The following is a 23,830-nucleotide window of genomic DNA, read 5'->3' on the forward strand; positions in this document are numbered from 1 at the left end:
TCAGAGCCGCACAGGCCCCTGTGGCCAAGGTGATTGGTTCAGGAGTGGGCATGTGAACCAAGCTAGGCCAATCAGAGCCCAGGACTGTGTCCATGGTGAGAGTATTTCCTCTTGGGGCTGCGGGGGCTGCCGGGGCCACCTCCAGGGCTCCAGGAGAACCCCCCGGAGAGGGGCCAGGCGGGAGGGCAAAGCGGCGGAGCAGAAACCATCCGTGGCCCTGTGGGAGGCAGACGTCCCAGCTGTATGGGGAGCCCGAGAGAGAGAGAGAGAGAGACGTCCTTGCTGGTGGGGGAACCCGCGAGAGACAGACAGATGTCTCTGTTGTTTGAGGAGCCCCCAGTGAGACAGACAGACGTCCTTGCTGTATGGGAGCCCGCGAGACACAGACAGATGTCTCTGGCTCTTCGGGACCTTCCAGTCTATGGGTGCGGGCAGGAAAGCAGGTCAAAGGTGCGGATCACAGATGGTAGCTGATGGCGGTGCTGCGGAGGGAATAAAGCGGCAGAGGGTGGGAGGCGCCGAAGGGGCTGCTATTTTAGAGGGTAGTGGGGGAGGCCTCAGCGAGGTGCGGGTGAGCAGAGCCTGCAGAGGCAGGATGGCTGCGGGAAGAACATTCCAGCAGCGGGAGGAGCAGACGGGGTGAGGCTTTCTCCCAACCCTCCCACGTACCAGGAGGAGAACGTTTTATTAGCTTATTAGGAAAGATTCATGCATTTTGCATGGTTGAACTGAATAAAAAAGGAACTTCATGCACATTCGAATTTAGAGGCAAGATGAGAAGAAGTGGCATTTTTTTTTTTTAAGTGACTTGCCTTGGGGAGAGCTGTTAAAACTGACAAATTGCGTGACGCACATCATAATACAAACAAATGAAAAGAGTCGGCCCCAGCGGTTTTTAAAGACTTGCTGATTGGATTTTTGGATATATGACCCAGTGCAGAAGGAAGATGAAGGCAGGCAGCCCTACTGAGGCCAGAATACGGCTGGCGGGGGAGCGGGCAGCTGGCCATGATGTCAATCTGAGCATGTGCGGAGGGCCAATGAGATGCCCAGGAGAGCTTGGAAAGGCATCTGCCCCCATGGGTGAGCCCAGGTCGCCTCTGCGTGGACATGCCGTGTGGCCCAGGGGAAGCCTCTGACCCTCTCTGAGCCTCAGTTGCCTCATCTGTAGAGCAGGGACAGTGAGATTCATCTCGAGTCCTCACAGGACGCCCGTTCGGGTAAGATGTGGCTCACTGCATGGGTGCTCTTGGTAACTGCCATCCCCTTGGGGTCCCTGTATGGCAGTGACACTAAGTATCTCTACTGCCAAGCACCCTCAGGTGATGGGTAAGTGGCCCGAACAAAGTACCACAGCCCCTGTGGCCCTGGCCGTGGATGGAGCTTTGGGTTCATGACTGTTGCGGATTGAATTGTGTCCCCCCCGAAAAGAAAGATATTGAAGTCAACCAGCGGTACCTGTGACTGTGACCTTACTTGGAAAGAAGGTCTTTGCAGAAATTATCAAGTTGAGGACGTTAGGGTGGGGCCCTAACCCAATGATGGGTGTCCTTATAAGAAGGGGAAATTTATTCAGATGCTAAATTTAACTGTTCAACTGCTGCACCACTTGACAGACATGAACTAAAGCTTAATTCTGATGGAGCTGGAAAAAAAAAAGGAGAAATTTAAACACCGGCACACAAGGGAGAATGTCAGGTGACCACAGGGGTAGAGATGAGCGTGGTGCAGCCTCAGGCCCAGGAGCACCCGGTGTGGCCACGAGACACTGGGAACCAGAAGCAGTGAGGAAGGCCCCCGCAGGTTTCAGGGGAGCACACCCTGGTGACACCTTGGTTTTAGACTTCTGGCCTCCAGCACTGGGACATGTTGCTTTGAGTCCCTGGGGTGTGCACCTTTGTCACTGTGTCCTATGAGGCTAGCATAGTCTTTGCTCTCGGATGCCTGTGGAACCCTGTGTGTGTCTGGCCAGGCCAGGAGGCCTGGGAGGCTTTAGTCTTACCTTTGGGGGCTGGGTGCAGCCACCTCCTGGGCCTGCTGCTTGGGCTGGGGCTCCCTGGGTAGGTTCAGCTCCAAGACATAGTGCATCTGGGTGAGGAGGGCCAGGAAGAGCTTCGGGTAGGCCTCCTGCACGGCCTGCTTGAACTCCCGGGCGAACTGCAACTCATGCAGGATGTTCATGGCCTGTCGGGGGCAGGCATGGAGTGAGGCTCCTAGGCCCTGGGTCCCGGGACCAGGGGTTCTGACCTACTGTCCCACAAAAGCCACGTCCTAGCATGCTCGTCCTTCCCTGCTCCAAGCTCTCCAGGACCAAGTCTGAGTGTCCACATGCCATCCCTCCCTGTGGGACCTGACCCCTGTGCCTCTGCAGCCTCAGCCTGGCCCTCTCTTGCACCCTCTGGACCCACTGCTTGGGTCTCGCTGCTGCTGGATGGCCTAGTGGTCCCCAGCCTCCCCCAGCTGTCCACCTGGATGCTGTCCACCCTACACCCCTGCAGACCTCCACCTTGACCCAGGGGCTCCCCCAGACTGCACACTGGATGCCACCATCTGCCCTCTGCACTTTGCTCCTGTCTGAGGGGTGGCCCCCTGGCATCTGGGTCCTCTGCTCTGTTGCCTTGAAGGCAAGGTCCTATGCTGTGTGGTCCCACGATATCCTCAGCTCTGTGGCTGGCACACAGCAGGGCCTGATGCCTGAGAGTTGGGGAATTCATGGCCCTGGAAGACAGAGTCAGCTGATAGCAGCCCCTAGTCCCAAAGGCCCTATAGTGCCTGCCAGGGCATTCAGTCCAGAATGTTCTCAGGGTGGGGCCAGCACTGAGCAGTGACAACTGGGGGAGGGCAGGAACTGGCGGCGTGGTGGGGTGCAGGGAAGGCTCCCCTGCTGCCCCTGGGTGGGTCTCACCCGTGCTGCTGTGGGGTCCTCTGGTAGGAGGCAGCATCAGCCCAGGGCCGACCAGGGTGGGGGTGTTGGGGATGGCCAGCTGACAAATCCCCGGGCCGAGGGGGTGCTCTCCCACCGGCCACCATTGTTAAACCCTCATCACACCCCTGCTGCAGGTAGTAGCTTGTCTGGGGGGGCTCTGGGTGGCAGGGGAGCTGCTGTGAGCTCTGGGCCACTGCTGGGGGGCCTTTGGGGCAGGGACTCAGCCTGGAAAGCTCTAAACAGGAACACAGCTGTGGCCTCATCAGGGACCAGGTAAGGGGGACAGGTGTGGCCATGCCAGGAGGGGACCTCATGGCTCCTGGGAGTGTAGCAGCAGTGCCGGGATTATGAGGAAAACCGGGGGCTTCCTACAGGGGAGTGGTGGCTGCAGAGGGCAGCCTCTAAGATTCCTCTAGAATCTATGACTCCCTAGAACCCAAGCATGGGGAGGGCTCTCAGGTCTGTCCACACCCTTCTCCTCTACCTGAAGCCCCTCTCTGGAGCCTCCCCACAGTGACTGAGTGAGTCCCCTTGCCAGCCCGGGGGACGGACACGACTGTCCTGATTCACAGACAGGAGCCCACAGCCCTTGGCCAGGAGGTGGGAGCTGGGCCTGTGTGGTCAGCCCTGGGCAGCTTTCCTCCAGGCTGGGGCTGGAATGGGTGTCTGCAGCCTGGATATGGAGTGCCCCCCTACAGCCTGGCACAGAGAGTGCTTGAGGTGCTACCAGTATCTGACAGGATGGTGGCAGAGACTCACAGCCAGCGAGCGCAGGTAGGTCTTCTCCTTGGGGCAGGGGCTGCTGTCACTGGCACCGGTGGGCAGAGGCCGCTCCTGCAGCCAGGCCAGCAGCATGGTCAACACCAGGTGGCTCATGGGCTGCTCGGCCCCCAGGGCCCTCCACAGCTGGAAGGTGTGGCTGTGGGCAGAGAGGGCATGTGAGGGCAGTGCTGCCACCCAGGCCTGGCTGGGCTCAGCCACATGAGCAGGCCACCATCGCCAGGGCCTGGGTGCCTGGAACAGCAAATCTAGGCTGGGTCCTGAGCCAGACCCTAGTGGGATGGGGCTCAGGGCAGATACGAACATTGCAGGTCGGTGTGGGAGGGGACCAAGTCTGTGGCTGGACAGGGGGTCCCTGGTCCCTGGTCCCTGCCTGTGGTCTCACATCCACACCAGCTTCCTCCTGGGTCTCTCCACTTTCAGGGTCTCTCCGCTAGCTCCTCACTCATGCTGGAGGTTTCCTAATGTGCCCTGTCTCCCGACTGCTTGTCATCTTCCTGGGCTCCCAGGTCCTGCAGACCAGAGCCCCAGCCGGCAGTCAAAGCCACGGCCTCCAAGCCCTCTGCTCTCTGACCTCCAGCCCTGCCTGTCCTTCCCTTCCTCGCCTTCCCTTCCTCTGGGCCCCCACACATGCATTCCTGCTGTTTGGAGCACTCCTTGTCCCTGACTAGTTCCCCCTCAGCCCTTAGGGCTCATCACAAAGTCACTTCCCTCTGGAAGCCTTCCCTGACTACTCCCTCCCAGTCTGGGTTTGCTGGGGCCCAGCTCCTCAGGCCCAACCTGCTAAAAGTGACAGGCCATCACTAGTATGAGCGCGGTGCTTTACAGTTTGTAGAGTGCCCATTTTGCAGATGGGGCCACTAAGGACCGGAGAGAGGAGACCTGCTCTGATCAAGGCCCTGTCTTGGAACTGGGGAGCCTGGAGGCCAGGGCTGTCCAGCCCTGTGACCTTTCCATGGATCCATGGGGCATGGCTCGGTGAGGCCTGGAGGGAAGGAAGGCACAGCTGGGCTGCCCTGAGATGCTGGTGACCACAGTGGTCCTGTTTACTACCCTAAATGGTCTTTGGGTCTGAGTGTTGGGTGGAAGGGGTTTGAGGGGCAGGAGGGCCCCTGGCATGAAGAGGCTGGGGCTGGGAGGACCACAGGAGGGTGGCTCTGTGTGTTCCCACCCCTGCTTTAAGACAGACTCAAGGGCAGCTGCCCTTAAAACCCTGGGGAAGCCACTCCAGGACCATCTGACCCCTGGCTGGGTGGGCACCGCAGCTCGGAGGACTCCAGGAGTTTCCATGCAGCTGGAAAGAGCTGGGCCTTCGGAGTCAGAGGGTCTGGGCTCAGACCTCCACTCTGCCCGTGCTGGCTGTGTGACCTTGGGGAAGTCACTCAACCCCTCTGAGCCTTGGATTCCTGACCACAGAGTAGTGGGCAATGCCTGCCTCCAGAGGCTTAAGCGGGAGGATTCTCCCCTGAGCAAGCGTGTGTTCCCAGAGGGCAGGCGTTTCTACTCTGCTGCCCGCGGGCCTGCCCCTCAGTCAGCAGGTGTGAGCCGAGCGCCATCGCGTGCAGTGTCCCAGGGGACCAAGCAGTGGTGGAATCGGCAGGAGTCCCCGACCTCCTGTGCATGATAGCCTCGTGGGGACACAGCAGAAAGCGTAGTGTGCCGGATGCTCAATGCTGCTGGAGAGATAAAAGCAGCGTGGGGGGCAGGGGGAGAGTCTGGGTGCCTTCGGTTTCAGACAGGGCAGTCAGGGACACTTGAGCAAAGCCCTGAGGATATCGGGAGGGAGCCAGGCAGCGATGCGGGGGAGAGAAGCTTCCAGACAGCCCTGAGACAGCTTGATTCCTGGTCTGTTCAGGGGACGTAAAGGAAGGCCAGTGTCATTGCGGTGGAGTGGGGAGGGGAGAGGAGGAGAGGGAGACAGTGATATCATCGGGGCCACAGCACGACCTTGATGGCTGCTGTGGAGGCTTTGGCATTGGCTTTGAATGAGATGGGACCACTGGAGGATTTTACGCAGAGACATGGCACAGGCCTACGTGTGTTCTTCAAGTACGGTGGGGGACGACTGGAAGTAGGCAAGTCACTGGAGGTGAGAGCCGGTGGTGTCTTGGACTAGGGTGGTGGCAGCGGGGGCGGCACACAGGCAGGGGTGGGGCTGGCAGGGTTTCCTAGGGATGGGATGTGGGTGTAGAGAAGAGTCGGACGGCACCAAGAATTCCAGCCTGAGATGCTGGGAGCAGAGTCACCAGGTGTGACATGGGGAAGCCTGCAGGGGGGGCAGGTTGGGGGAGGCCAGGGGTGTGGCCTGGCTGGGTCAGTGGGAGATGCCTGTGTGACATCCAAGGGCTACTGTGAGGGGGTTGGGGGAAAGGCTTAGGCCAGAGGTGTCAGTATTTAGGGGATATTTAAAGCCATGGGAATGGATGTGGCCACCATGAAACTGAGTGTAGCTGAGGAGGAGGATCAAGGGTCAGCCCTGTGGCCCCAGGGCTATGAAATTAGAGAGATGAGGAGGAGCCAGTGGAGGAGGCTGAGCAGGAGTGGCCAGGGAGGTAGGAGGAGAGCCAGGGAGGGCAGTGTTCCCAGGAGGACAGAGTCACTGACTGAGTCAAATTCTGCTGACAGGTCACATAAGGTGGGGACAGAGAATGGACTATTGGACCTAGTGACGTGAGGTTACTGGTGACCTTAATGAGAACCATTTTATTGGAGCAGCAGTACATAAAGTCTGGTTCATGTGGGTCTAAGAAGGAATGGGAGCTATAACTCACAACCCAAACACAAACAACCCAATTCAAAAGTGGAGAAAGGGCTTGAACAGGCATTTCTCCAAAAAGGATGGACAAGTGGCCAATAAGCACATGAAGAGATGCTCAATGTCACTAAGCATCAGGGAAACACAAATTGTCACTTCACACCTCCTAGGATGGCTACAGCCCCAAGATGAGAAATACCAAGAGCTGGTGAGTATGTGGAGAAACAGAAACCCTGGTACCTTGCTGGTGAAAATAGAAAATGGTGTAGTTGCTATGGAAAATGGTACAGCAGTTCTTCAAAAAGCTAAACATAGTACTGCCACATGGCTCAGAAACTTCACGCCTAGGTATACACCCAAAATAACTGAGAGAAAGGACTCGAACATGCTTGTATGCCAATGCTGACAGCATCATTATTCATGACAGCCAAAAGGTGGAGGCAACCTGAGTGTCCATCAACAGATAAATGAATAAATAAAATATGGCCTACCCATGCAGTGGATTATTATTCAGCAATGAAAAGAAATGAAGTTCCAATACGTGCTACAGCATGGATGAACCTTGAAAACATTAGGCAGAGGGAAATAATCCAGACCCAAAAGGACAAATGTTGTATCATTCCACTTACATGAAATGTTGAGAATAGCCAAATTCATAAGACAGAAAGTGGATTAGAGGTTATCAAGCGCTATGGGGAGGGGGGAAAGATGGGGAATTATTATTTAATAGTTGCGGAGTTTCTGTTTGGAGTGATAAAAAAGTTTTAGAATTAGACAGTGACGATAGCTGTGCAACAGTTGCAAATATAATTAATGCCACTGAATCATACACTTAAAAGTGAATAAAATGACAAAGTTTATATTATACATATTTTACTACAATTAAAAAATAACATAATATGCCAAACCCATTGAATTGTACACTTTAAATGGCCAAATTGTATAGTATGTGAGTTATATTTCAATAAATCTGTTTTTTAAAAAAGCGAATGAGAAGACTTCTTCATCTTCCAGTAGTGGTGCACTAAGCTACTTGAATCAGCTCCTCCATTGAAAACAACTACAAAGGTTAGAGAAAATATAAATATGTAGGCTGGGCGTGGTGGCTCACACCTGTAATTCCAGCACTTTGGGAGGCAGAGGTGGGTAGATCACTTGAGGTCAGGAGTTCGAGACCAGCCTGGCCAACATGGTGAAAGCCCATTTCTACTAAAAATACAAAAATTAGGTGTGGTGGCACATGCCTATAATTCCAGCTACTTGGGAGGCTGAGGCAGGAGAATAGCTTCAACCTGGGAGGCAGAGGTTGCAGTGAGCCGAGATTGTGCCACTGCACTCCAACCTGGGTGACAAAGTGAGACCCTGTCTCAAAAAGAAAAAAAAAAAAGGGGTCCTGAGAGTATTAAAGAGATGACGAGACTGTAAGAAACTGCAAGGCCAACATATGGGGAATATGATGACCCTGAGGGGTTGGGAGCAGGAAAGCTACTGATGTCCTGGGGGCATCTGACAATTCTGGAAAATCAGATCCTTTGTTCTGACAGCCTTGTGGGATGAAGGGACAGAGACCTAAGTTCAGAGGCTGCACAACGTGGTTAATCTCATAGGAGACCCTCTGCCACTTCCAGGCTGGTGCCTGAGTGGATGTGAAAAAACTCAAGCATATTTCAGCCACGTTTGAATTGCATGGGGGCATCCAGGGCATCTGAAGCACTGGATTTGGCTTAACGTAATCATGGGCTGCAGTATCCTTAGGTGCTTGACAGAGACAAAGACAAGTTGTCTTCGTAATACCTTAATAAATAATTTCTACATTTTTCCCCCCAAAAATAACATCCAGTTTGTAGTCAAAGATAATCAGACACATAAGGAAGGCAGACTCCATCGGTAACATACAGTAAGAATAACAAATAAAGTAGACCTGAAGACTTAGATATTAGAATTGTCAGGCATGAACTATAAAACAAATATTTGATTATGAATAAAGAAATAAAAGACAAGCTTAAAAATGTCTTCAGGGATGAGGAAACTATAAATGATAGAGCAGGTGAGAAAAAGAACCAAAATGACATTTTAGAAATAAAAAATACTGAATCTGAAATAAAAAAAATGCAATGGAAAACTTTAACATCACATTGACATGGTTAAAGGAGAATTAGTGAACTAGAAGATAACTCAAAATAAATTATACAGAATTCAGCAATGAGGGACACAAATATGGGGAAGCAGAAAAGAAGTAAGAAATTGTGCTGAGTATCTTCCACTTGCCCCTGCAGATATAATCTCTGCTGTTCACCATCCTGCCTCATGCCCCAGGAAGTTGACCTGTATAGATTGCATCAAGAAGCTCTCTTGACCTTTGGCTTCCAGTTGACTTGGCTAATGGTAAGCACTAGCAGGAGGTCAGAAGGTGGTAGTGGAGGAAAGTCAGGGTATTTATACCCCAGAGTCTCTCCCTGTGGGTGGCCACAGGATTGCTGTGTCCATCTGTCCTGTGGTCTAGCCATATAGACATCCTTGGTTCTGGGAGGACTCCCATTCCCTGACCTTTTAGTTCTAGAAGTTGGCAATGATTCAGCATTGTTACATTTCCTGGGGCACTGGCCCTTCCCCTGTCCATCACATTAAACTCTACCCTTGTCCAATAGCTCTTTTATTAAATTTTCCATCTCAACCAATTTGAGTGTGTTATCTGTTCCTGACAGTACTCTGAGTGATCTAGTGAAATAGAGGATATAGCAAGATATTGACATGTGCCTAATTAGTGCCCTAGAAGGAAAGTGAGAGAGAATGCAGGAGAAGCACTAGGTGGAGAGATAATGGCTGGGATTCTTCCAGAACCAGAATATTCCAGAACAGGAATTCAAGACAGGATAAACATAAATAAATCCATTCCTAGACACACTGTAGTGACTTATCAGACAAATAAAAACAAACAAAACAACAAACTTTCCCAAACCAGAAGAAACCAGAGTACTGTAAAACCAGTCATAGGAAAAAGCACATAGAACCATGAAAAGAGCAGCAGTCCTACTGACAGCTGACTTCTCAACAGCAGCAATGGAAGCCAGTTGACAGTGGGGCGTTAGCTTGGTGTGCAGAAAGAAAATAACTGCCAACATAGAATTCTATACCCAGTGAAATGTCTATCAAGATTGAAGATGAAATAAAGACATTTTCATATAAAAACTGAAAGCATTTGCTAACAGCAGACCCAAATTAAAGACAGTTCTAAAGGATGTGCTTTAGGTTGGAGGAAAATGGCCTCAGGTGAGGGGTGTGAGGCTTAAAAAGAAATGAAGAGCAAAGAAAATAGTGAAAATGTGGGCAACTCTAAATGAATATTGACTTGTGAGAGTTAAAAATATACAGAATTAAACAACAAGGGCATTAAAATTGGGAGTGTGTTAAGTCAGTTGAAGACTTTGAAGGTTCTGTTTTTTGGTCTGGAAAGAAAGTAAAGATGGTAAATTCAATCCCAAATATATAAACAACTAAATTACCTGTAAATTGAATAGGTACTTCAATTAAAGACAAAGGTCGTCAGGCTATTAAAAACCCAGCTAAATACTGTTTACAAAAGACACATCTAAAGCAAAAGAATGTAGAAATAGCAAAAGCAAAAGTCTGGAAAAAGACATACTATGCAATATCAACAAAAGAAAACTGGTGTTATTATATGACTAGAGCCTTAATATTAGACAATAGAAACTCTAAAAACCAATAGTAATACTAGGCAAATGGAAATCTCCAACAAGTATATGTAACATAATGCCCTTCACATGAAAATATAAAAATTATAACTTACAATGAAATTATAATTTATATGAAATTAGGAAAACAATAAAGTACTTTTAGGAATATGCTTAGGTGCAATAAAATTAAATAAAAGGAAAGCAACGGAATGATGAACCTTAGATAGGGTGAGCCAGGGGAATGCAAATTAGCAATGGCAGACAACATAATAGAAACGTGTGCAGGATACTTGAATAGGCATATCACCAAAGAGGCTAAAAAGAAATGAAAAGATGTTCAACTTCTCTATTTAATCATGAAAGTGGAAACGAATACCACAATGCTGATTAATAGCACCACCAGAGTGACTAAAACTTTGATTACTGGCTGAAAAGTGAATGCTAAGTGTTAGTAAACTGCAGAGTAACAGGAACTCTAAAAAAAATACTGCTGAGAGTGTGAATCAGTACAAGCTCTTTGGAAACATTTTGCATTATGTATTAGAGTTGGATATATGTATAGCTTTATGATGCAGGCATTTCCATCCTAGATGCATACATTGTGGAAACTGAGAGCTTGTGTACATCCAGGCACATGTATAAGCAAGTTCACTGCAGCATTGCTAGCCATAGTACCAAACAGGAAATTGTTGACCTATTGTAAAAAGACCCAAATGTTGACCTATAGTAAAAAGAATAATTGGCATTCATAAAATGGAATACTATACAGCAACAAAAATGAATGAACTCCAACATGTTGAAATGAATCTTAGACACATCATATTGGAGGAAAAAAAAAAAGCCAGACAGGCTGGGCATGGTAGCTCATGCCTATAATCTCAGCACTGTGGGAGGAGGCCAAGGTGGAAGGATTGCTTGAGACTAAGAGTTTGAGATCAGCCTGGGCAATGTAATGAGACTCCATCTCTATAAAAAAAAATAAATTAGCCAGGTGTGGTGATACATGCCTGTACTCCTAGCTACTCGAGGCTGAGGTAGGAGGATCACTTGAGCCCAGGAGTTTGAGGCTACAATAAGCTATGATTATACCACTACACTCCAGCCAGGGCAACTAAGCGAGACCTTGTCTCAACAAACAAACAAACACCCAAGCCACACAACAGAAGAATATTAGAAGACTACATATTGTACAATTCTGTTTATACTTTTAGGACATACCCCACCATTGTTTCGTGTACTTCTAAAAAAGAAAAAATGGCCAAGATGGGAGTCTTATAGGAGACCCCAACACAGAGCTGGGACCCAAAGGTCTGCATGTACAGTTTAAGGGTGATCAAAATAAATAAACAAAACTCAGCCCTGCAGGAAGAAAAATTGAGAAAACGTTCATGCTTCAGTCAGCATACTGGGTGGAAGTGCGAAGGGGTACGGATATCCTGAGAATTTGAACCCAAACCTGCCTGAATTCACACCACCAATGTGGCCCAATAAAATCTCAAGCAGAGACTTTTAAATTTAAAGTGGTCTCAAACTAACAGTGCCCCCAGGTGACTGGCAGAAAACTACATAAATCCAGGTGTAAGGCACCATCAATGTAAAATGGATCCTGACTTCATAAATGTTAAATGTAAAATGCACCCTGACTTCATAAATGTTAAAATGTAAAAAAAAAAAAAAAAAAAAATGCTTCTTAGAATTGAGGAAATAAGATAAAAATTCCAACACAATAAAATAGAACTGTAAACTTCTAGGTAGCTGAAGACGATGCCTGTTGCCTAGGTCTCCGCCTCCGAAAATTTCCTTGAGATACAACAAAAAAAACAAGAAGGAAAATAAAACTGCACAAAAACTGTGACTCCAGTGCAAATTCAGAGAATTCCCAAACTTCAAAATTACTCTAAGCAGAAAGAGAAGAGTGTCAACCTTAGCATGAAATCTCTACCGCTCCCGCCTCATCCCGTTCTACCAGAAGGCTGTGATAAAGGCAGGCTGAGAGAAACGGGGCGGGGGAAGAGGGAAGGGAGGAGCTAGCAACAGGGCTTGAGATTGATATAAAGCCTAAAGCACCTTCTGGAAGACAAAGTCCACCCTAAGTCTTAAAAAAAAAAAAAAGTTCAAGTGTCAGAGCCCCAATCACAGAGAAGTGACTTAAAAGTATGCCAGATTTGGAGGGCAGTCTTCAAAATGCACAGATTTTGGGAAAGAAAAGGGCAAAAAAGAAAGCAGAGGTATCCTTTGGAGATTAGGTAGTGATAGGGAAAGAGGTAAAAGGGAAAAAGGTAGGGCTCTGCAATGGAAATGGAACCAAAACATTGGAGGATCCATAATCCTTTTGTTTACCACCCAAACAGTATATTAAATTACCTGGCCTTTGCTGTATTGACAGAAGAGGGTGCCATTGAACTTAAAATAATATAAAACCCTCAAAGAACAGAAACATGAGCAGGAAAAAAATGAACAAATCCATACAATTATTGTAGAAAATGAGAAAACAAAAATCAGCACACACAAAATAAGGAACTCCCCCTGGAAAAAATCACGATGCAGGAAAAAAATCCTAAGACAACATTCGTTCTATGTGTCATTAAATATGCTCAAATAAGCATTTAAAGATATGAAAACTACCCGAATTATGAATTCAAAAAAGGACAAAAAAATCCAACAGGAGCTGAAAAAAGAGTTGATTGACTTCAGGAAAGAAATGGATGAGATAAAAATATTATCTCAGAAATGAAGAAGAATTACAAGGTGTCCGAGAGAGATAAGACTCTAATGATAATTTAATAAGGGGCATTTAGGAAAACAAAGAAAGCAACCAAGAGAATGAAAGTGAATTTAAGAAAAAGTAAAAGGGATCAGAGGGAAAGTAGTGAAAATGGAAGACAGGAGGAATAGCATTTGTATTATTGGAGTCCCTGAGGAAGAAAAACAGCAATGGAACATGACTAATATTTAAAACCGTAGGCTGGGCGCGGTGGCTCACGCCTGTAATCCCAGCACTTTGAGAGGCAGAGGCGGGCGGATCACGAGGTCAGGAAATCGAGACCATCCTGGCTAACATGGTGAAACTCCATCTCTACTAAAAAATATAAAAAATTAGCCGGGCATGGAGGCAGGCGCCTGTGGTCCCAGCTATTCGGGAGGCTGAGGCAGGGAAACGGCGTGAACCTGGGAGGTGGAGCTTGTAGTGAGCGGAGATTGCACCACTGCACTCCATCCAGCCTGGGCGACAGAACGAGATTCCGTCTCAAACAAAACAAAACAAAACAAAAAACAAAACAAAACAAAACAAAACAAAAGAGAACTGTAACCAAGAAAATTTTCCAGAAGTAACAACCTCAAAAAAATCTCAATTCTTTTTTTCTTCTGCCCATGGACACCCCTGAAGAGGCATTGTTAAAGTCTCTCTTCTCCCTGCCATCGTGTCTAAGTCAGAGTCTCCTAAAGAGCCCGAACAGCCAAGGAAGCTCTTCGTTGGAGGGTTGAGCTTTGAAACAACAGATGAGAGCCTTGAGGAGCCATTCTGAGCAACGGGGAACGCTCCCGGACTGTGTGGTCATGAGGGACCCAAACACCAACACTCCAGGGGCTTTGGTTCGTCACATATGCCACTGTGGAGGAGGTGGACGCGCCGTGAATGCAAGGCCACGCAAGGTGGATGGAAGAGTTGTGGAACCAAAGAGAACTGTCTCAAGAGAAGATTCTTAAAGACCAGGTGCCCACTTAACTGTGAAAAATATATTTGTTGGTGGCATTAAAGGAGACACAGAAGAACATCGCCTAAGGGATTATTTTGAACAGTTTGGGAAAATCGAAGTGACTGAAATCATGACTGACTGAGGCAGTGGCAAGAAAACGGGTTTTGCCTTTGTAACCTTTGACGACCATGACTCTGTGGATAAGGTGTCATTCAGAAATACCATCCTGCAAATGGCCACAGCTGTGAAGTTGGGAAAACCCTGTCAAAGCAAGCAATGGCGAGTGCTTCATCCAGCCAAAAAGGTCGAAGTGGTTCTGGAAACTTTGGTGGTGGTTGTGGAGGTGATTTTGGTGGGAATGAAAACTTCGGTCGTGGAGGAAACTTTAGTGGTCATGGTGGTTTTGGTGGCAGCCGTGGTGGTGGTGGATATGGTGGCAGTGGGGATGGCTGTAGTGGATTTGGTAATGATGGAAGTCATTTTGGAGATGGTGGAAGCTACAATGATTTTGGCAATTACAACGAGTCTTCAAATTTTGGCCCCATGAAGGGAGGAAACTTTGGAGGCAGAAACTCTGGCCCTTATGGTGGTGGAGGCCAGTACTTTGCTAAACCACGAAACCAAGGTGGCTATGGCAGTTCCAGTAGCAGCAGTAGCTATGGCAGTGGCAGAAGATTTTAATTAGGAAACAAAGCTTAGCAGGAGAGGAGAGCCAGAGACGTGACAGGGAAGCTACAGGTTACAGCAGATTTGTGAACTCAGCCAAGCACAGTGGCAGGGCCTAGCTGCTACAAAGAAGACATGTTTTAGACAAATACTCATGTGCATGGGCAAAAAACTCGAGGACTGTATTTGTGACTAATTGTATAACAGGTTATTTTAGTTTCTGTTCTGTGGAAAGCATAAAGCATTCCAACAAAGGGTTTTAATGTAGATTTTTTTTTTTTTTTTTGCTCCCATGCTGTTGACTGTGAAATAGTCTGATTGTGATGCTGAATAAATGTCTTTTTTTTTTTTCTAATGTGCAGTGTAAAGTTAGTCTACTCTGAAGCCATCTTGGTAAATTTCCCCAACAGTGTGAAGTTAGAATTCCTTCAGGGTGGTGGATGCCAGGTTCTGTTTGGAATTTATATACAACCTTGGGTGAAGCCTGGGTGGAGACGTCATTGTCTTCAGAGACCCTGGTGTGGTTGAACTGATAGTAACTGTTGTGGCCTGAAATTCACCATTAAAAGGGATGGCCCAAGCAAAAATCATGGAATTATTGGTTATAAAAATGATCATTGGCCGCGTGCGGTGGCTCAAGCCTGTAATCCCAGCACTTTGGGAGGCCGAGACGGGTGGATCACGAGATTAGGAGATCGAGACCATCCTGGCTAACACGGTGAAATCCTGCCTCTACTAAAAAATACAAAAAACTAGCCAGGCGAGGTGGCGGCGCCTGTAGCCCCAGCTACTCGGGAGGCTGAGGCAGGAGAATGGTGTAAACCTGGGAGGCGGAGCTTGCAGTGAGCCGAGATCGCGCCACTGCACTCCAGCCGGGGCGACAGAGCGAGACTCCGTCTCAAAAAAAAAAAAAAAAAAAAAAAGATCATTGACACATCCTATGAAATATATCTAAATTGAATAACGGTACCAGATAAAACTATAGATGGGAATGAAGCTTGTGTATCATCCAGTATCATGTGTAATCAATAAACGATTTAATTCTCTTGAAAAAAAAAATCTCAATCTACATAATCAAAGGATGTACCAGGTGCCTGGGAACAGTAACCCAGAATGATCAGCTGTGAGACATTTCCCTACTGAATGATTAGATTTCAAAGATTACAAAAAATATCTTAAAGTCTCTGGGCAAAAAGATCAAATAACTTACAAACGCCAAAAAACCCCTGTTGTCGTTAACTTTTAAAAAGCAACGCAAGGCAACAATGAAACAGCATTTAAAAAATACTTAATAAAAGAAAATGTGAACAAAGAATTTTATTTCCAGCCAAACCATTCTTGAAATAAAGAACTTTCAACATAAAAGAACCTAAAGAATTCTGAGTCTTTTGGAGGATGAGCTTCTTTAGACTAAGATGACTGGAAAACTTCAGCCTAGGAACTGATGGTGTGTGTGTAAACACAGTGTGGAGATGAGGGTGGAGCAGTAGAGTGTGAATGTGAAATGTTTTGACAAAGTACAAATATGTAACTGAAAAATGGGAGAAGAAAGGAGACAGAAAGAGGAAAATAGAGTAATCTCACTGATTGTTGTGCAGAAAACAGGTGGGAATTAAAGAGTATTGGGGTAGGAGGTGGGACACGGGCACAGGACCAAACTGAGGACTAGCTATCATAGGGATGGCACAGAAGCACCTTTCCATAAGGTACGCCCACGGGTGTGCCATGTCGGTTTACCATTGCCGTGGCTACACAGGGACGTTACTACCTCTTTCCATGGCAATGACCTGACGACCCAGAAATTACCACACTTTTTCTAAGAATTTCTGCATAACCTACGCCGTCATTTGCACATAATTAACTGCAGAAGTGTTTCTGAGCTGCTCCTCTGGGCTCACTGCCTCTAGGTAGCCCTGCTCTGCAAGGAGCAGCCCCTCTGCTGCTGTGCACGGCCGCTCCAATAAAAGTTGCTGTCTAAGACCATGGGCTTTGCTCTCGAATTTTTTCCTGGGCAAAGCTAAGAACCTTCCTGGGGTAAGTCCCACTTTTGGGGCTCACCTGCCCTGCATCAGTATCAAATAAAAAGGATGAACCTGGCCGGGTGCGGTGGCTCACGCCTATAATCCCAGCACTTTGGGAGGCCTAGGTGGGTGGATCACCTGAGGTCAGGAGTTCAAGACCACCAGCCTGGCCAACATGGCAAAACCCTGTCTTTACTAAAAATACAAAAATCAGCCAGGTGTGGTGGTGCACGCCTGTAATCCCAGCTACTTGGGAGGCTGAGGCAGGGGAATTGCTTCAACCCAGGAGGTGGAGGTTGCAGTGAGCTGAGATTGTACCACTGCACTCCAGCCTGGGTGACAGAGCAAGACTCTGCCTAAAAAAAAAAAAAAAAAAAAAAAAAATGTAAACCTGATGTTAAAGGGCTGAATAATCAAATGGGGACTAAGGGCATTAAAATAGGTTAGGAGCACAAAGGTAACAACTAGGACAAAAATACATTTCCTAGATTAAAACAAAATTGAAGTTAAAGAGCAAAGAATGCACCTCTTGTAGAAAAAGAAACAGCAAATATCATGAAATACACACAACTACAAAATGTCATGACAGACCAAACATATCATTTGCATCAATATCAAGAGGCTTCACTCACCTATTACAAAAGATTTTCAATTTGGATCACAGATCAGGACAAACTTTGTGCTGTATATAAGATGGAGACCTAAAACAAAGGGATTCCCAAAGGCTAAAATAAAGAAGTAGACAAATACATACTGGGCAAATGGAAAAATAAAAAAGCAGGGTTAATGATTCTGAACAGATAAAGTAGATTCAAGTCCCCAAAGCATTAAGCATGACAAAGTAGGGCATCTCAATGCTAAAAGTCATGGTTCATAAAGATAGAATACTTCTGAATATGTATGTGCCAAATAACATGGCAACCACATTCATGAAGTAAAACTCCAGGGATTGAAAGTATAGATAGAGACACACCAACATTTCTTTAGTGAGACGTTAATATACACTCAGTCCAAGACAGATCAAGAGGACAGAAATGAGGTGCGTAGAAAATCTTGACAACACAATCAAGGTAAACCTTGTACATAGAGAGGCACACCTCGTTTTACTGTGCGTCACTTTATTGTACTTTGCAGATATTGCAGTTTTTAGGAGTTGAGGGTTTGTGACAACCCAGCATTGAGCAAGTCTGTTGGTGCCATTTTTCCAGCAGCGTGTGCTCCCTTCATGCCTGTGTGTGATATTTTGGTAATTCTCACACTATTTTAAACATCCTCATTATTATTAATCTGTTATGGTGATCTGTGATCAGTGATCTTTGCTGTTACTATGGTAATTGTTTTAAGGCACCATGAGCTGCGCCCATATAAGGTGCCAAGCTGAATCCATAGATGTTGTGGGTTCTGACTGCTCCACCCACTGGCTGTCCCCCCATCTCTCTTCCTTTCCTTGGGCCTCTCTATTCCGCAAGACACACAACAATATTGAAATTAGGCCAGTTAATAACTTAACATGGGCTCTAAGTGTTCAAAATGAAGAGTCCCATTTCTCTCACTTTAAATCAAAAACTAGAAATGATTAAGCTCAGTGAAGAAAGCGTGTTGAAAGCCAAGATAGGCCCAGAGCAAAGACTCTTGTTCCAAACAGTGAGCCAAGCTGTGAATGCACAGGAATAATTATTGAAGGAAATGAAAGGTGCTACTCCAGTGAACACACAAATACGAAGAAAGTGAAACAGCCTTATTGCTGATATGGATGAAAGGTTTTAGTGGTTTAAAGAGAAGATCAAACCAACTACAACATTCTCTTAAGCCAAAGCCAAAGCCAAATCCAGAGCAAGGCCCTGACTATTCCACCCTATGAAGGCTCAGAGAGGTGAGGAAGCTGCAAAAGAAAAGCTGGAAACTAGCAGAGGTTGGTTCATGAGGTTGAAGGAAAAAAGCCATCTCCATAGCATAGAAGTGCAAGATGAAGCAGCAAGTGCTGGTGGAGAACCTGCAGCAAGTTATCTAGAAGATCTAGCTAAGATCACTGATGAAGGTGGCTGCACTAAACAACACGTTTTAAATGAAGAAAGAAACCAACTTCTATTGGAAGATGCCATCTAGGACTTCCATAGCTACAGGGGTAAAGTCAAAGCCTGGCTTCAAAGCTTCAGAAGACAGGCTACCTCTCATTAGGGGCTAATGCAGCTGGTGATTTTTTTTTTTTTTTTTTGAGGCGGAGTTTTGCTCTGTCACCCAGGCTGGAGTGCAGTGGCGAGATCTCCGCTCACTGCAAGCTCCGCCTCCCAGGTTCCCGTCATTCTCCTGCCGAGTAGCTGGGACCACAGGCACACACCACCATGCCCGGTTAGCTTTTTGTATTTTTTAGTAGAGACGGATGGTCTTGATCTCCTGACCTCGTGATCCACCGGCCTCTGCCTCCCAAAGTGCTGGGATTACAAGCGTGAGCCACCGCGCCTGGCCTTGCAGCTGGTGATTTTAAGTTGAAGCCAATGCTCATTTCCCATTCTGAAAATCCTAGGGCCCTTAAGAATGATGCTAAATCCACTCGCCTGTGGTCTAGACATGGAACGACAAAGCCTGGGTGACAATGCATCTCTTTGCTTCATGGTTTACTGAATTTTTTAAGCCCACTGATGAGACCTACTGCTCAGAACTAAAAGATTCCTTTCAAAATATGACCGCGTATTGACGATGCACCTATCACCCGAGAGCTCCGATGGAGATGTACAAGGCGATTGATGTTGTTTTCCTGCCTGTGAACACAACATCCATTCTGCAGCCTATGGACCAAGGAGTCATTTTGATTTTCAAGTCTTATTATTGAAGAAATACACTTTGTAAGAAGGTAGCTGCCACAGACAGTTGTTTCTCTGATGTATCTGGGCAACGTACATTGAAAACCTTCTGGAAAGGATTCACCATGCTAGATGCCATTAGCAACATTCGTGACTCATGGGAAGGAGGGCAAAACAGCAACATGAACAGCAGTTTGGAAGAAGTTGATCCAACCCTCACAGATGACTTTGAGGGGCTCAAGACTTTGGTGGAGGAAGTAACTGCAGATGTGGTAGAAATAGCAGGAGAACTAGAATTAGAAGTGGAGCCGGAAGACTGAATTGCTGCAATCTCATGATCAGACTTGAACAGATGAAGAGCTGCTTCTTATGGATGAGCTAAGAAAGTGGTTTCTGAGATGGAATCTACTCCTGGTGAAGATGCTGTTGAAATGACATCAAAGGATTTAGGATATTGGAATACTCTTTATCAATATTCTTATTGATAAAGCAGTGGCAGGGTTTGAGAGAATTGACTCCAAACATGAAAGAAATTCTACTGTGGACAAAATGCTATCAACCAGCATCACATGGTACAGAGAAATCTTTCGGGAAAGGAAGAGTCCATTGATGCTACAAACATCATCGTTGTCTTGTTTTTAAGAACTTGCCAGACACCTGAACCTTCAACAGCCACCACCCTGATCAGTCAGCAGTCCTCACCACCCACCAGCAAGAGGGTCCCAACTTGCTGAAGGCTCAGATGGTCATTAGCATTTTTTAGAACTGAAGCATTTTAACATTAAGGTAGGTTTTAAATTTTTAAGGTTCTTTGAAAAGACATAATGCTATTGCCTACAGAATAGACCACAGTATAGTATGAACAGAACTCTTATGTGCACTGGGAAACACGGAGGCACATATGACTTGCTCTATTGTGGTGTCCTGGAACTGAACCTGTAATATCCTCAGATATGCCGGTACCTCAGACTCTACACCCTGATAACAGAAAATACACCTCCTTCTTGAGTGCCAATGGGACATTCACAAAAAGCGTTTAAAAGACTAGTAAATTCCATAAGGTAAAAACTTTACAGACAACACTTTCTGACCACAGTGCAGTAAAACTAGAAATTATTCACAGAACCACAGGTGTGTTTCCACACGGAAATTAGACATCTTCCTGGAAACAACTCGGGCTCTGGGAGCTTAGGACACCCCTGTTCTGTTGGCTTCTAAGTGTTCAGTGAAATGGGAGCAAGGCCAGCAGCTGGGACCAGGGACCTGTGTGTGTGTGGGAGTCACTGTCTCACTACCAGGTGCACCCCAGGCTAGAAGGAGGGTGACAGTGAGGACAGGTAAGGGGGAGTAAGAGGGGTGCAGGGCAGTGCATGGCGGGTCCTGGGGGCAAGGCTTGCTGGGTCTGGAGGCGAGCTATAAAGGTGGGAGTGCCTGAAGCTGGTGATGGTCACACCAAGGGATGGGCAGGGGAGTGGGTGGCTGTGGGGGATGGAAGACAAGGTCTTTGGGAGAGAGGAGATCCAGGCCTGGAGAAGTCAGGGTGAGGGGAAGACAGGGAAATCCCCCAGGAGTCAGGCACGGGGAGTGAGCTGGGGTGTCCCTGACTGGAGTGAGGGGCCATCCAGGACAGGTGCGTAGTAGGTAAGTGGCAGGGGGTATGGACTGAGGACTTGGGAGGCAGAGCTGGGACTTTGGGAAGGAAGGGCAGTGAGCAGTGACAAGGACCCTAGCCCATCTCCAGCTGCAGGGGTCTGAGGGCTGTGAGGAAAAAGGCAGCCCCACCTGAGAGGGCTTTGATGGTCTCTGGGGGACATAGCGGGGTGGTCTGTGGAGGGGCAGGAAGGAGAAGAGAGTGTTGATGAGGAGAGACAGAGGGGTTTGCTGCTGGGCGGCGAGGCTTCGGGGTGGGCTGGGGTCTTGCTAGGAGCACCCAGGGTCCTGCGGCCTCTCCGTCAGGTGACAGTGTGGCCCAGCTGGGTCAGGGGTTTCACGTGGAGCCAGGACAGGAGACAGTGGGCAGTGCCTCCCCTGTGCCCACCCAGGACGTGTGCAATGAAGAACAGATGTGGGCTCCCTCCAAGCACCCAGCCCTATAGGGATCCCTGTGGGCCATGATGGGGGCAGACAGGAGGGCAGAGGTCACCACCCCTGCCTGGGGAGAGGACAGGGGTGGGCAATGAGGGAAGAGGGGCAGGCACCTGTCCAAGGGGATGGAGATGTCCAGGAAGGTGGCCACCAGCTCGTGGGTGTGGCTCCGGGCCAGCAGGGTGATGGCGTGCAGGGTCTTTTCCTTGGCTTGGGGGACGCGGACAGAGCACAGGCGGAGGCAGATGGCCTGGGCCATGCTGGAAACCTGTGCAGAGAGGGAGAGGTCTGACAGGGAGGCCCAGCCCTGCCCTGGGAGCTTGAAGGCAGAGGGAGGTCTCACCCTGATGAGCCCCTTCAGATATGGCCCTGTCCTGAGCCATCTGGGTAGGGGGCACATCTGGGGGGGCTGTGCCCCCCTCTCAGATGCTTGGTCTGCAGAGAAGTCCCAGTCTGGGGAGGACAGGTTCTGCCATGTGCTGCATGACATTTGGGGTCTTCGTATGCTGTCCACGTTGCCCAGGCAGACATTGGAAGGTCCAGCCCCCCTGCCTCCCATCTCATTCCTAAACATGCCACTTTGCCCATGAAGTGCCCTGTGCCTGGGGCACCCTGCCTTCCCCTTGGGGTCTCTCCTGATCATCCCTAATGCCCAGTGCCAGTCTGCCTGTCTGAGCTCACCCACTTGCAGGACTTGACACTGGGCATCCTCTCTCTGGGGTGCACCCCTCACCTCCGTGTGGGGTCCTCCTCCCCCAGATCATATCCCCACACGCTGTCTGGACAACATCTGGCTGTGTGTCCGTCTTCCCTGAGACCTCAGGCTCCTCAAGGGGCTGGTCTGTGCCGTTCCCTTCTTTCCCCACCATCCCCATATTACAGCACACAGCGACTACTCAGACCCGGCAGTCACCACCCAGGACCCAGGAGGCTTGCTTGGGCCATTCATTCATTCGCTCATTCAAAACCATCAGACTAGTTGCTTCCCAGGGTGGGATCTGTGACTCCCCCATCAGGCTCAAGGACCTGAGCCCTGGATGCTGACCACTGGGCTCTCCCTCCACCCTCTGGCCCTTCCTGGCCGGGCCCCAGCGGCCTCACGATCTTCAGCTTGGCCCCGTGCTCCTGGACAGCTGTGAGCAGCATCTCGGAGGCCGCCTGCACGCGGAAGGGGCTGCTGGAGCCTAGGCTGTCGATGGCTGTCCAGATGAGGTCATTCAACTCTGCCAGTGTGAGCTGCTGCATGATCTCCTGTACAGCAGGGGTGGAGAGAGGCCATCACCTTGGGCCACCTGGGCCTGGGCACCTGCCTCACCACTTCCGCTTTTACCCCTTCTGCTTTGTCCCAGGATCTCCCAAGTCTCTGAGCATATCTGGCCTCCTAAGCCCCACTCCTCCAGGTTCCAAGCACCTGCCAGCGATTTGCAGTCTAGACTTGCACACGTCCACATCTGTCAGAGCCAACCATGGCCCAGGCTCTTTTCCACACTCATACTCCGTGCTTGTCCCAGGACCGGGTGGCCGGGCTTCCCCTCTCCCCTCTTCTGCTGTCCTCTGCCCATAGGGCTTCCTCATCTGCCAGCCTCAGCCCCATGGGGTGCCCCCTGCCAGGCTCCAGTCCTCCTTATGAGCATTTATCAAAGAGAAAGTGAACTTCCGGGCTGTGAAGGAGCTTCAAGTTCACCTGGGCCAACCCCCAGAAGGGTTTGTGGGCTGCCCTCAGCCTTGGAGCAGGTCAAGGTGGGTGCAGCCGGGACCTGGCTCCTGTCCCAGGACAGGCAACGCTGTCCCGGGACCCTGACACCCTCTCCATCTCCTCCCAGGAGTGGCTTTAAAGGTCCAGGAAGGTGAGTCTCACCTCCGCAAGTAGCCATGAGCTCAGGGGTAAGGAAGGGGCTCTCAAGAAATGCAAGATGGTGGGTGTGACCCCTGCTTCATAGCCTCAGACTACAGCCTCCTGGAGGGGGGACCGGGCCTCAGTCACTGCTGCAAAGGTAGAACTTTCTGGAAAGACTTCAGGCATTATGCCACTATCTATACACAGCTATTTATACTTCAATTTAAGTAAAATTAAAAATTCAGTTCTGCAGTAGCACTAGCCACATTTCAAGTGCTCCATGGCTCCCTGTGGCCAGTGGCTACCTTGGGTAGCACAGAGATAGAACACGTGCATCCTTCCAGAGGGTTCTCTGCACAGTGGGACACACAGCATTAAACCAAAGGAAGTTAGAAGCTGAATGAGGGACGGGAGAGCAGCCTGACAGAAAATTAGGGTGTCTGCAAAGATGTCAGGATGGCAAAACTCTTCTTTGCATGTTAGGATATTTGTTGGAGTGCCTGCAATCTGTTAGGACATTTCTAAGTATATTAGAACATCAAGTTAAGTGTTAAATAATGGATGTT

The 23,830-nt window shown here is 48.5% G+C and overlaps 1 protein-coding gene and 1 non-coding gene across 2 annotated transcripts in view; one reads left to right on the forward strand and one right to left on the reverse strand.

Annotated features, from left to right (window-relative positions):
* LOC111553373 (maestro heat-like repeat family member 5) overlaps positions 1-23,830 on the reverse strand; it is a 71,165-nt gene that overhangs the window by 10,689 nt on the left and 36,646 nt on the right. Inside the window, exons 18-21 of the mRNA XM_026454567.1 lie at positions 22,529-22,678; positions 21,541-21,695; positions 3,686-3,845; positions 2,003-2,184 (exon numbers count right to left, since the gene is read on the reverse strand). Of these exons, the coding sequence (XP_026310352.1) occupies positions 2,003-2,184; positions 3,686-3,845; positions 21,541-21,695; positions 22,529-22,678 (647 nt within the window). The remainder of the gene's footprint in view (positions 1-2,002; positions 2,185-3,685; positions 3,846-21,540; positions 21,696-22,528; positions 22,679-23,830) is intronic.
* On the forward strand, positions 1,571-1,645 carry LOC111553391. The gene has a single exon (XR_002734935.1). It is a non-coding gene; the product is annotated as a small nucleolar RNA SNORD5 (small nucleolar RNA).

Source organism: Piliocolobus tephrosceles, chromosome 7 (assembly GCF_002776525.5).
Source record: "Piliocolobus tephrosceles isolate RC106 chromosome 7, ASM277652v3, whole genome shotgun sequence".
Lineage (NCBI taxonomy): Eukaryota > Metazoa > Chordata > Mammalia > Primates > Cercopithecidae > Piliocolobus > Piliocolobus tephrosceles.